The following is a 14,530-nucleotide window of genomic DNA, read 5'->3' on the forward strand; positions in this document are numbered from 1 at the left end:
AAATAAATAAATTTATATTAAAAAAACCAGTATCTACCATTTATAGGCAACTGTCTACAAGGACAAAACAAGGTGGGATAAAATAGTAGGCAAGATTTTTAGAAAATGAAATGGAAGAGTAAAATTTGTGGTACTAAGGAAAAGTCCACACTTTGGAAGCTGAACTAATGATGTAAAGATCACACTTGAGGTGGCATTCCAGACACAGTAGGAAAAAGACACAGACACGAAAACTACTAGAGACGGTGAGACACAAAAGTCAGAGGAAGACAAGTCAACCTAAAGGCTACGGTATTCCTGAGAAGAAAACAGAAAATTTTCAGAGGAGATATAATGTGAATGGCGGTTACCGGGGGCTGGAGGGAGGGGAAGTGGGGAATTATTAATCCACAGGTGTGAAGTTTCAGTTACGTAAGATGAATAAGCTCTAAAGATGTGCTGTGCAACGCTGTGCCTGTACATGCATTGTACACCTAACATTTGTTATGATAGATATCACGCTGTGTTTTTATCACAATAAAATTACATCTTTTTAAAAAAGAAATAATGTTAAAATACTATTTAAAAATAGTTTGTGAAGTGGAAAATTACTGAAATAAGCCAGTTTATAGGACTTCCCAATCTTCAGATGAAACCAATTAAATGAGAATTGCAGTTAAATGTGCCTTAATGAAATGTTTAAGGCATAAACAAAAAGAAATAAGAGCCTACCAAAATCAGGAATCCCATAAGAGAACAAAAGCAGACCTACCTAACCTATTTCTTCCACTACACTAGATGCTGCATGAGGAAGGGCGCCTTTGAGATTTTAAGAGGAAAATTGTGTTGCAAGGATTTGGTTCCATGACTGATTATCTCTCATGGGTAAAAAAAGAAAATCATTCTGAAATATTCAAGGAATCAGAAAATATTTCATCCAAATGCTATTCTTGAAAATATTATAAAATTTATATTTGTTTCTATACTACATTGCATCTCTTTTTTTTTTTTTTTTTTTTGAGAAAAGGAATACCAGATGCTATTTTCTGCCTTCAGATTTGCCATGTTCCAATCCATTTTCATGTGTCCTTGAACAAAGGGCAGAAAGCATGACTGTGTCCTTCAATGTTAAAACTCTGTGGCTTTGCCATTCTGTTGGTTCCAGAAGTAACAGCTACTAGTGAAAAGCATTTAGTGGTTGGCTAAATTTGTCTTTTCCCTCTCAAAGTCATACTTAGGTTCATACTTACAGTTCCTCTGTCCAAACTGGCTCTTCACTTTTCCTGAAGCATTTCCTACTTACCATATGTCTATTTCAGCACATATAGTGTTTCATGATCCCCTTTTTATCCCTGTAGAAATAAACAGAATTTTCAGCCTTCACTACCGCAATGGAATTATCTCACACTCCCCTAAAAGCCATAGGGCAGTGTCTTGATTATCTATAATAAGACTAATTTCTCTATTCATCAGAGGCTTCCATCAAGTCCTTGGTTCCCAGCTGCATGAATTACATCAACACAGCCCTTGGGTTTAGACCAGGTGAAATAATAAACTGGGTCCCCACCACCTGACTCTGGCTGGGGCAGTTGTTCTTATTTTTGGCTGAGGATTCTTACCACAATAGCCGCTTGAAATGATCTTCCACTGACTTCCTCTCATCCTAGAATCCTTCTGGTGTGTCTTTCTTTTGTGTTTATTCCTGTAGCTTCTATTAAAGACCAAAATGACTAGTCAGCAATACCAGCCTCCTTTCCTCCTAACCCTGGAAACTCCTTTGGGGCTTTCTTTTCACTATCCTAACTCAGTTCTTTAGTTACTTCCTATAATCCTCCATATTACACCCCCCTGTACAGCTAACAATCATTCACCCGATCCTTGGGTAAGCCAGGGAGAAGGTTGGGGCAATTATTTATCATTTTCTTAAAGTCCTACACCAAATTCTTTTCTCCTTTGTCTCGCAGGTCTTTTTTCTCTTCCAGGTTTACCATAATTCATCACAGGAGAGCATGCCAAGCTCCTGCAGCCATATTTCCTTTGTCTACTGAGGTACTCGCATAACTTATGGAAGTAGGTATCCCAGACACACCTCTGTTTAATTGTCTTCACCAGCTGTGGTCATGCTATTGGTTTCCTAGGATGAATTACTCATTCATACAAACACAACTCATTGGGTTTAGGGCACTTTTGCCCACTGTGCTCATCAGGAGTTACCCAAAGCATCAACACAATTATTATTAGAGTTGAGACTAGAACCTGAGTACCTGGCATTCCCAGTAGGTGTCACTTCTACTCACTCACTCACATACGCAGTCATCCGCAGCTCACAGAGCCATATGCCCTCCTGCAGGGAAAGCACCGATCTCCAGTGTTTGTTGAGAAGCTTGTCCTAGCCAGTGCTGTCGGGGAACATCCTGAGAAAGAAACGTGTGTTGTCTTAGGAACAGCAGAAAAGCCCACACCCACACGTTGAGTCTTCTGGCTCAGAGTGAGCTGGGTTAGGGTCCTAGGCATGTCCCTGATCTCCACCTGATCTAGGTTGCATCATTTAACTCTGCCTTAATTTTTCCAGCAATGAAACAGACATGATAACTGACCCGTTGCAGGAACCTTGGATAGACAGGCAGGAAGTAGTGACCAGCTTTCTCTAGGGGAGCTCTCAGAGCTCAGAGAAAGGAGAAACAGGGTGGAGGCAAATCAGAGAAGGAGCCCAGAGGATGGAAACGAGAGAAGAACAGATTCTCTGGGGCTTTCCTGTTCTCCCGAAAGTGTAAAAGGACTGGCCATGTGCTTCATCGCAGTGCCCACTGGTGCATGTAGACCTAACAGAGCCATTTAATCAGACCCCCTAGGGAAGCACCCTCTGCCCCATAGTGGGGCTTGACGTTGTTTCCCTGCAGCCGGGGTCTTTCCCATCTCTGCTGTCCTCATTGGTAATACTGATGTTGCTTGTCTGACTCCAGGAACCTTTTCTGGTCCATCAAGAAAGAGGCTGTGTTAATGCACTCAGTTTCCCTTCATTTGGACATACTAATTTTAATTTTTGTTCTTATTGCTAAGAGATTCCCTGGGTCCAGTAAGGTCATGTCCTATGACCCAAGAGATAAGAGCAGGCCAGCTCAGAGCAGGCCAAGCCTGCAGGTAGCTGTGGTGGCCACTGCATGTGTGGACCGGAAGGAAAGGTTCGCTGTGGTCGTTATTAATCACCGGAAGCCCAGTGGGGATGAGATTGACTGAGCCCGTCCTCCCTATCTCCTTGCCTGCAGACCTTGGCACTGCGGAAGAAGCAGACTTCCTGATGACAGGGCAACTCTGGGGCATGAATGAGTCTGAGGGATCAAAGCCCCGGGAAGGCTTCTTGGGGTACAGTGGGCGAGCAGCACACTGTGTATGGATGGTGGGCGAGGGGAGCAGACAGCAAGGCAGTCAGGTGTGTTCCAACCGGCTCTGCATCCTGGTGCCTAAAGGATCTCTTCCCACCAGGGGTACAGCGGGTGTCCATATGCCTGGTCAGGCCTCGGGGCCCTGCACTCAGCGGGCTTCCGGAAAAAGACCACCACCGTGTGACTAATAGAGCTGCTCGCTCAGAACTGACCCTGAGGAGCCAGGATGCTAGCTCCCTTGTCCCCAGGCAGAGCTGCAAAAATGACCCAGAATGGTAGAAAAGATCAGCTTTTACCAGTTTCTTATGAATCCCCAAGCAGGTTCCAAAAACCCCTCTGGATAACATGCTTTAATGTTTTATAATCTTAATGCCCAGGAAGTTCTTTCTTATGTTAAATTTATGACTTTCTGGAGGCCATTTAAGTCTACTATAGACTGTCCCTGCCTAGAATCAAAGTAGTCTTTGTTTATGGGTACATATATATTTATCCTTAGGCACATCAATTTTGTCTTTTTAAATGTATATTTAAAATTAAGAGTAATACAATAACAGAGTATTTTTAAAGATAAAATAATTTAAAATCAGCAATAATCTTAACATTGGAAACTAAAATTTTTTTTTCTTTTTTTGCTTTTGGACATATTTTTCACAATTAATTTTACATCAAATATATAAAAATTGCATCCTGCAACTTCTAAGAAAGAAAATTTTATTTTATGCATTTTTATGGTTTTTATTAGCTTTTATGTTTATTATACCTAAGGGATATGGAATATCCCTTTAAGTATTGGGTTGGCCAAAATGTTCCTTTTGGCCAGCCCAATAGATCTAACATAGTTTGCTAAGATATTGCTTTATTGGAGTATATATCTCCATTTGCATATGGAGGCCATCTTCCCATTGCCTCATAACTTACAATGCTCTACAGACCAACAGGAGGACCCAGGGCCTGCTTACATAGATTTATTTTTGTTGGTGGGTTACCTTTGCAAAGCAGATGGTGATGGGGATCTTCCCTGTCCTTCAAGATGTGAGTAAAATTTGGGGGGTAGACCATAGGATTAGTAGCTACAGGATAAATGGGGGAAGTTGCCCCTTATTACAAAGTGTGACTCCATCTGTGTTTTCACTCCTAACATCCTTGGGGCGGTTACGACAGCCCTCCGGATCTTTCCGTCATGTCACACAAAGTGCTCCCACTTCGGTCCTGCTCAGGGTTGCATCAGAAACACAAAGGCGCTGGTCGGCACTGAGGTTTGGAAGTGGGGGGAGATGTTAATATGGCAACTAACCTTCTCTCGGTGGATAAAAATTCCCTCAGTCGGGACTAGGTTAGGACCACCCCCAGCCCAGCCTATGGGCAGAGAGAGGGGCAAGTCTTCACTAGCCTGCAGACACTTCCCCAAGGGCTCTTGGCGGGTAGGGAGGTTAAACAATGCAGCAGAGGAGGGGGGAGGAAGGAGAGGAAAGGGCATGGAGGCCCCTCCTCAAGTCTCCACCCGCCCCCCCAGGCTTCTTCCACCTTCGTTCCTTCATTCACTCACAAATACTTACTGAACAAAGACAATGCGTTAAGACGTGCTGAGCTCTGCAGTTTGGCAACGAAGGTACAGATGTGCTCCCTGCCCGGGAAGCGCTACGCGCCTCGTAGCGTAGAGTTAGGTGTTTGACCATCCTGCCTTTACCTTCCTGGACCAGGAGAGCAAAGACAGGGCCTGCCCGGTCTTGGGGGTGGGGGACCCGGCGCGGGACTCTTCCGGATTCGAGGACATTTACTCTCTCTCTGAAGGTGAGTAGATCAAAAGAAGGTGTCGAGGCAGCGTGGAAGCAAAAGGTCAGTTCGTGCCAAGGAAGACCTGGAGAGGCTCGTGTGGCCCTTGAGGAAGGAAAGGCCATCACGCCTGGGACTCCGAGAGTCAGGAGAGGAGCGTCAGAGCGTGTTAGGTGGAGGATATGGGCTTTCTCCGGGGAGTGGGTCATCTCCTGCTCTCACACCGACAGCTTTCAGGCAAGGGTTTTTAAAGACACTGTTAGGGGAGAGGGTCATAGGAAACGTGCTCCTGGACCTTCTTCTGACCGGTTGGTGGTGAAGAACCAGGCCATGTTTCCAGAATCTCAGTCATCGACCTTCTGGTTCTGACCAGCCTGGGGTCTACATGCTGGAGGTCAGCATGTAGCCACTGTCCACCACCTGGCCGGGGGAGCTCTTAGTGTCTGCAGAACAGCACAAAGAGGTGCATCAGGTGGTTCTCTCTCTCTCTTCAGGAGGAGCCAGGGGTCCTGTGACTCTGTTGTTCTGATCTCTTTGGAAGTCGGGGAAGGTCTAGGAAGGTCCTTTTTTCTACAAACAAGAAATGGGGGAGACGGAGGGGCTTTTGTACCCAGGGAGGCCCTGCAGGGTCTTACTCCGTTTCAATCCCCCTTTTTCTTTGATACTCCTCAATTCTGAGGGGAACAGGGGCGGACAAGAAAGGAAGCAAAGTTTTGAATAGAGAGGTTAGTCATAAACTCAGTAAGGGAGCTCAGTTTTAGGGGGACTGCATTTCCCTCCAAGGGAGAGCAAGGTCTGAACCGAGAGGGGCACTTGTGCGATTGGGTGGACCCTGGGACGTTAACGACACCCAGGAACCCCGGGAGCAGACACAGCTGAGGGTGGGGCTGTTGGCTGTTGAAGTTCAGTTGTCCTTGTCAGGAGATGATTAGAAATACTCACGTGGAATTCCAGCCAGGGACTAAGTGTAAAGAGATGGGTGGGGGACTTGCTGACCGGTGCTCACATTTCAAATTATCACAATAAATGTACCTCTAAGTCACCAGCAGTATCACAGGCTCCCACTGGTCATCGGGGTCATGTGACACAAAAGGCCTTTATCTAGTGAGGTTTTCACTTGGCCTAAAGGGTCAGAGGCTCCGGCCTGTGTTGTGGTTTCATCTCAGGGCATTTCCCCAGGAAGGCCTGGTCTGGTGTTGGCACTTTACTCCTGACAGTATTAATAAAGGGCTTCTTGTAAATACAGGAAAACAGAGAAACAAAAACTCCAAGTGGCTTCCTATCTTCCTCAGAGTGAAAGCCTGAATCTTACTCTTACCTCTGAGTTCTCTTTGCTGGCCTCCGCTGGTTGTTCCTCAAATGCACCAGGCTTGGCCCTTCTAGGGGCGCTGGCGTTTGTTTCCCCTCCTTGGAGTGCCCACTGCCCACCAGATACCAAGGGCTCACTCCTCACCTTCAGGTCTCAGAATCTACCTTCTTGCAGAGGACTTCTCTATCTCCTGCATCCAAATGCCGCCCTCTGCCTGACACTTTGTATCCCCTCCCCTGCTTTTTCTTTTTCCGTATCATTTATCACTTTCCAATAGATGTTTTATTTATACACCTTGCTTATCGGTCTCTCCAATTAGGATATATATGAGCGACCAGAGCGTGGGAGATTTTGTTTGTTACTGAATCTCCTGTATCTAGAACACTACCTGGGGCATCGTGGATGCTTCCTAGATATTTGTTGAATGAATGAGTGAATGAATGAGTGAGTGAGTGAGTGAGTGAATGAGAACAGGGAAGTCATTAGAGAGATTTAAAGAGAATGGTAACGTATGTAGATGTGTTTTTTGCAGGGAGGGCTCTTGTTTTCTCCATCTCCTTCTCAGTCATCTCAACTTTATGCTTCCTTTACAGACTTTGCCACACACACATGTACCTTAGCTCTCATACTTAATCATTATTTTAACTCTTACACCAAAAAGAAAAAGAAAATCCAAAAAACAAAAACAAAAAGCTGCCTTGAATACATTTTTGTTCTCGCCACTTAGAGGGAGACACTGACCTCCTAAGGCTTAATACCCAAGGCTCTATTGCTGACAGAACTCCAGCCAAGACCCAGGTGTCTGATGCCCGGTCCCTCAACTAGGTGTGGCTGAGGAACCGTGGAGACAGAGGCATCCTTCACTTTCTCCTAGCATCTCTGCCTGCTGTCCCAGCATCTCTGCCTGCTGTCCCAGCATCTCTGCATGCTGTCTCAGCACCGCGCTCTTTCCTGGACCGCTTTCCCCTTCCTGTCATAGGTCTCTCTTCATCTCCCTCGGGGACTCCTCATTTTTCTGTGCCTCATGGAAACGTCAGCATTCTTCAGTGCGTCCCTCTGAAATCCGTCCCTGGGTGATAGGTTATAAGAATTTTTCAAGATTTCAGTTTCTGCCTACAAGTGAATGACTTTGACTATTTTTTTTCATTTTTTAACTAATTTTTATTGGAGTATAGTTGATTTACAATGTTGTGTTAGTTTCTGCTCTACAGCAAAGTGAATCAGTTATCCATATACATATATCCACTCTTTTTTAGATTCTTTCCCCATATAGGTTATTACAGAGTATTAAGTAGAGTTCCTTGTGCTATACAGTAGGTCCTTATTTGTTATCTATTTTATATAGAGCAGTGTGTATGTGTCAATCCCAATCTCCCAATTTATCCCTCCCCCGACCACTTTTCCCCTTGGTAACCATAAGTTTGTCTTCTACATCTGTGACTTTATTTCTGTTTTGTAAATAGGTTCATTTGTACCATTATTTTAGATGGCACATATAAGCGATATCACGATATTTGTCTTTCTCTGTCTGACAATCTCTAGGTCCATCCATGTTGCTGCAAATGGCATTATTTCGTTCTTTTTTATGGCTGACTTTGACTCTTTTATTTCTTGTCTCCTCCTCTCTCCCGGAACTTGTGCAAGTCCATCCAGGTCCCAGCTGGACATGGTGAACGCCGCCGGCTTCTAATCCGATGTTCCCCAGACCGGTCTAGCCCCCCACCGTGCTCCCCCTCCTCCCCACGTTCCGGGCATCGCCTGGTCCCCAGGACTCTCCCCCACCCCGTGCCTTTCCTTCTCCTCCGTCACCAGACCTGTAACCTCAGCCTCTGCAGAAGCCCCTTAATTGTTCCCTCTTCAGAGCCTCTGTCACCATCTCAGCCACTGACCACATCCTCAGCCTTCACTGTCCCAGTCATCTCTTACCTTCCTGCCTCTGGTCTCACACATTGCAAGTCCATCCCCAATTCTTTTGTTAGAATGAACATCCTAACACTCAAGTATGATTACGTTCACTCCCCTGGCGCACCTGGGAACCTTCTCTTGTTTAGCCCTCCGAGGTCTTTAGCGTAATATATGTTTTCTGACAACTTCACACCATTTTCCTGCACCCTCCTCTTTTGGTCCTTGTAATTAGTCCCTCTCCTTTGCGGTTATGCTGAGCTTCTCCCCGTTTTCTTAGCAAATCATTCTTTCAAGTTTCCATGACTTCCTACAAACTGTACTCTTTGCCTGAAAAATCTCTGTTTCTCTCTTTCACTTAAGAAACTCCTCATCATCCTCCAAAATCCTGCTCAAATATCCCCAGGAATCCTTTCTTAATTCTCTCATATTCGTCCTCCCCACATTTTGGATATACTCACATTTAAAAATATGCAGCATTTTGTTGTTTTTATGTATTGAGATGTTCTTCTCCTCATATATCCACAGTTTCAATTCATTACATTTCTCAGTGTCTAGAACAAAAGTAGGTACTCAAAAAATATTTTTAAAATAAAAGAACAAATGACCTGAATGCTTTCCTATAAAAGTTTATTACATCCATATCTACCAGTAAACATTGTGTGATTTGCAAGGTATTGTACATCTCAAGCTAAGTCACTTTCTCTAAGATCACACCAAAAGATCACGTATAGCAGTTTTTGACTTTTCTTTTGCTGCAGTAGGATGTTTAGACTGTCAGGCGCAGATGACCAAGCCTCACCTCCTCTCTGCTCAGCTCCTTCTCCAAAACACCCGCATCTGGATTGATGGCCCAGGAGAACAGGGAGTGGACAAAGCTTTGGCTTTTATGACAACAACCTCAGTTTTGAGGTAAACAGCAGGCATCTTTCTTTTTAGAGCAATAGCCTAGTTGTAGTTCCATATAATTACAATATTTTTGACATCTGCCATCGCCTCTCTTGCAGTTGACAACTTTGAAATCTGGTTCAACGTCTGTATAAAGAAATAGCCAACATTAGCCTCTTAAGACAATCTCAAGAATCAAACACTGGTTATCTTAGCCCAAAGGGATATGGTGGAGGATGGCAGGGGATAGGAAACAGATTTCTTTTGTACATGATCTATCATATTGCCATGCAACCGTTCTGATAGCATCGAACTCAGATTCTTGATTCCGGCTTTAAAGTCACCTTCACTCTCCCTGCAAATTCAGAGGCAGTTGGGAAGAGAAATGGTGAGGGATGCATTACAGTACAAATGTTGTACTTTAAATAATTTAGAATGTTGTGTAGGGGGACAAATAAGAACTCTCTGAGGTAAACTGGGAAGTGACATGGCCCCATCAGACATGTACTAAGTGCAACGGTCCCCGAGGAAAGTGGGCAGAGCCGTCCCTGTAAGGGAGATGAGACATCTAGGCCAGGCCAGGCGAGCAGGGGTGGCAGAGGGTAGAATTTTAAAGAACGAAAAGATGTATTTTCTGCCCCTCACTACCTTATGAATGCCTGGACCTGCTACCTTAAACATGAGTCAAGTTACTTGAGTTAATATGAAATTGATGTCTCACTCTATAGTTCAAGCACTAAAATTGTTAAACATTAATTTTTCTCTTAAGTAATATATTATGATGACAATGATGGAAAAGGGTGAGGGGCAAGTGTTAAAAAAAGAAAAAACTGATGAACACAATGAAAGCAGAGGCACAATATCAGAGAATTAGCAATAGGTGTCTGGCTGGGGAAGGCTTCTGATGGAGACCAGGGTGCTCCGATTATCACAGGCGCTGCCACCGATTTGAGATTTGACCTTCAGAGTGATTAAATGTTAAGAGATGTTACCCTCTTCCTGTCCTAATTTCTTTCATCGTGTGCCTTACAATTATTTGGCTAGATCAATGAATCAATTGGTCAATCAATTAAATTATTTTCTTATCACTTCATTTTCAGATCAATAATTTTTTTTTCTTATCCATGAAAACCTGCACGTAGAGAATTCCCTGGCAGTCCAGTGGTTAGGACTTGGTGCTTTCATTTCCGGGGCCCCGGGTTCAATCCCTAGTTGGGGAACTAAGATCCTGCAAGCCGCTCAGCATGGCCGAAAAAAAAAAAAAACAAAAAACACCCTGATACCATCGCCATAATCAAGGTCATAAACATATTCCTCGCCTCCAAAAGTGTCCTTGTGTCCCTTTGTTTTTGTTTTGTTTAGTTTTTGTTTCTCTTGTGGTAAGAACATAAGACCTACCCCTCTTAAGAACTTTTTAAATGCACGACCTGCAGCATTAACTATAGGCTCTATGATGTACAGCACACCTCCAGGATTTATTCACTCAGCATAACTGAAACTTTACCCTATTGAACAACAGCTCCATCTATTTCTCTACCCCTTTCCTCTGGAAACACCATTCTATTGTCTACTCCTCTACCTTTGATTATTTTAAATACCCCATATGGTTCATAGTTTCAAGTTTAAAACTATAAAGTCAACTCCAGGTATGTAGCTCTGCTTCTTCCAAGAGAGAGATTTACCTCCTCAGACCTATCATTCATCTAGTTAAGCCCCAACAAAATCCAAAGATTATTTTCATTATGACATCAATGGCAGAGGACTCTAGAATCGTCTCAGTGCTGCTGAGAAATGTCATGTTTTTCTAGGTCATCCTGTGCCACAGCTGCAGAACAGTCATCACTAGGAACCCCTTTCTTTTGGGGATTTAAAACTCCTTGTCTAAGTGAGAGAGTGGTAGTGTATATATGGACATATAAACACTACCAAATGTAAAATAGATAGCTAGTGGGAAGCAGCCGCATAGCACAGGGAGATCAGCTCGGTGCTTTGTGATGACCTAGAGGGGTGGGATAGGGAGGGTGGGAGGGAGACGCAAGAGGGAGAGGATATGGGGATATATGTATATGTATAGCTGATTCACTTTGTTATATAGCAGAAACTAACACACCATTGTAAAGCAATTATACTCCAACAAAAATGTTAAAAAAATAAAATAAAATAAAAATAAAACTCCTTGTCTATAATGTTCACTCCATGGCTCTCTTTAGTCTGCTGATCTACTCAGAATAACCCTGTCTGAAGGGAGTTATTGTATCCCTCCAAGTATCCTAGTCTCATGTTGAACTATGTCACTTGTTTTCAGGTTATTTGTGAGGTAGGTGTTTGTACCTTCTGGCTGTCCTCTCTAGGCCCCTCCAGTGGGAAACAGAAGTGGACACACACCTTTCACCAATCAGAGGAGCTCATTCTTACTGCACCTACACACAGTCCAGACCAGCATTCGCCCTCCAGCCCCTCTTCAACCTGCATATCTGGTCACCAAAATGAATTCTAAAAAATTAATAAAACTAGTACCCTGAATTGAAACAAGAGAGGATAGTATCGTAGGTTCTAGAGGAAGATAGTTCTGAATTCACACAACTTTTCTGCTACTTAGGTGGTGTGTGCTTTTGAGAAAGCCACTCTTCAAGGAGCTGAGATTTCCTTGACCATCAAAAGGAGGTGATAAACCTATCCTCTAAGTTTGTATGAGTTCTAGCAAAGTACCTGGCACACAGTAGATGCTTATTATACTTAAATCATTATTATATTAATTAAATTGTTTGGGACATACTTTGGTCCTAGAAGCCTCTAGCCCTGGAATCTTGTACCAGTCAGTAAGAGCAACAGGAGGACGGATGGCACAGTCTTTGGAGACCATTTGGCTGGCCCCGCTGCTAACAGCTCTGACATCACGTGGGGAAAGGCCATGGGCCTTGTTCTTCTCAGTTTACTCATTTGCAATGTGGGGATAATAATAGTACTTATTTCCTAAGGCTATTGTGAAGATTAAATGAACTTATGGCAAGCAGTTGGAACAGACCAGCACAAAGTGAGCAGTATATAAATATTATTGTTACTATTATTATTATTACTCATGATAACATCTTGTGGATTGCCACAGTAACTTATAAGACAAAATGATCTAATGTTATGAATCTCATGTACAATAAAGACAAGTTCGGGGCTTCCCTGGTGGCGCAGCGGTTGAGAATCTGCCTGCCAATGCAGGGGACACGGGTTCGAGTCCCGGTCTGGGAAGATCCCATATGCCTCGGAGCAACTGGGCCCGTGAGCCGCAATTACTGAGCCTGCGCGTCTGGAGCCTGTGCTCCGCAACAAGAGAGGCCGCGATAGTGAGAGGCCCGCGCACCGCGATGAGGAGTGGCCCCCACTTGCCGCAACTAGAGAAAGCCCTCGCACAGAAACGAAGACCCAACACACCCATAAATAATAAATAAATAAATTAAAAAAAAAAGTAGAGGAATTTAAACAAAAACTCCTAAAGAAACTCAACATTTAAAAAAAAAAAAAGACAAGCTCATAACAACATTTTGTCCACTAAGCATTTTTGTCATGAAGCAAAGCCAATTTACCCGAGTATTCACTCAAGAAATCATTACTTGTAAAATAGATAGCTAGTGGGAAGCAGCCGCATAGCACAGGGAGATCAGCTGGGTGCTGTGTGACCACCTAGAGGGGTGGGATAGGGAGGGTGGGAGGGAGACGCAAGAGGGAGGGGATATGGGGACATGTGTATGCATATGGCTGATTCTCTTTGTTGTACAGAAGAAACTAACACCATATTGTAAAGCAATTATACTCCAATAAAGATGTTAAAAAAAAAAAGAAATAATTACTGAGAACTTATAACGTGCTAAGTCCTGTTCTGGGTGTTGGGCTTTGCACAGTGAATGTGGCAGTTGATCTCTTATTCTCTGGTGAGGTTTACATTTCCCACTAGTCTTCACGTGACTTTGGAGACACAGGCAGAGCATATAGGGGACACAGAAGTCACGTGGTCCAGAATCTCCAACAGGTGGATCACAGTCAATGGACCGTCTTGAGAGCATCCCTTGTCAGTCCCCGAGCCAGTTGTGTCGCGCTTCTCCTAGTGGCTCACGTGCTCCCTTCTCTGTTCTTGGTGCTTTTGCCAACAGCATCCTTCTCTAGCACCAGCCTTCTCCCTTCTGCTCCAAGAAACATCCCTGCCAACAGACCTCCCCTCACAAACACCCACGTGGACAGACAGACATGCATGCAAACAATCCAATCACTCTTCCTTAGACAGAAGTTACATTCTTAGTGCTGGTTGACCCTGAGGTTGTAAAGACACAGCGACAGAGGCCCAGGAAGCCCACGCAGCTTCCCTGAAGTTCACCCTGCTGCAGGCAGGGCACAAGGTGTGGTCAGCAATGAGCTCTTTTCTTTAGAGATCCTACTCTCTTCCGCCAGCTGAGTTACTGAGGTCTCTGAGGCTTGCAGCCGTGAGGTGGACGAGGAGGAGGCAGATCCGAGTTTCTCACTGATTTGTCCTGTGATGCGCTGACCTTGTGCCCTGGCAGCCAGCCGGTCGGAGGAGGCACCCTTACTCCAGTTCGCGGCTGACTCTTTCGCAGGCCCTCAGTGTCTGGTGGCATCTAAGGCACATTCTCACTGACCCCTCAGGTCCTCAACAGACACCCTCTTCCAGAGGCCCAAAGCTGACCCCTGTGTGAGGCCCAAATCTGGACCACGGAAAACAAATACGTGTTCTGCCCACCGAATACCTAGGAAGGCGGGCCCATTCCCAGGCGGCGTCCACCCCTCCTTCGCACCTGCACCAGGGAAGCGCAGCAGAGCAAGCTGCCACCCGTTAGACTTTGGCCGCCGAAGAGGCGTCAGGCCAGCGTGGCTTCCTGTGTCAGGAGAGACTCAGGTCTCCAAGGGCCTCTCTTGAAGCCCATCTCCGGTGTCTCGGGGTGGGAACAGGGCCCAGGCCCTTTCCCTGAGGAAAAGCATGAGCCTCTCAAGTCACCAGTGGCCCTTTCCAGAAGCTTCTTCCCAAACTCATCTCAGTTTCCCCTTCTCTGTTTAAGGCTCTTGACAGGGGGAGGATCTCAGACTCGCCTCTCCGGGGTTTGGTCACCCCCCTCTCTATAGAGCTGCCCGCCTCTGCACCCACGCACGGGGGCACGTCTGACCGACACCATCCCCTCCGGCCACCAGCTTTGGGTGAAGTCCGAGCAGCGGCCTCTTGTCTGCTCGACGCTCCCACGTTTCACAAGACCTCCAGGGGTCCCGCCCTGGGGGGCTGTGAGACTCCCACGTCCTT

General features: G+C 45.0%; 1 protein-coding gene across 1 annotated transcript in view; it reads right to left on the reverse strand.

The window, feature by feature from the left end:
* Positions 1–9,002: 9,002 nt before the first annotated feature.
* LOC137756110 (sperm-associated antigen 11B-like) overlaps positions 9,003–14,530 on the reverse strand; it is a 50,463-nt gene continuing 44,935 nt past the window's right edge. Inside the window, exon 3 of the mRNA XM_068532387.1 lies at positions 9,003–9,381. Coding sequence (XP_068388488.1) covers positions 9,248–9,381 — 134 coding nt within the window. The 3' untranslated portion in view covers positions 9,003–9,247. The remainder of the gene's footprint in view (positions 9,382–14,530) is intronic.

The sequence above is a fragment of the Eschrichtius robustus genome, chromosome 21 (genome assembly GCF_028021215.1).
Source record: "Eschrichtius robustus isolate mEscRob2 chromosome 21, mEscRob2.pri, whole genome shotgun sequence".
NCBI classification, from domain to species: domain Eukaryota; kingdom Metazoa; phylum Chordata; class Mammalia; order Artiodactyla; family Eschrichtiidae; genus Eschrichtius; species Eschrichtius robustus.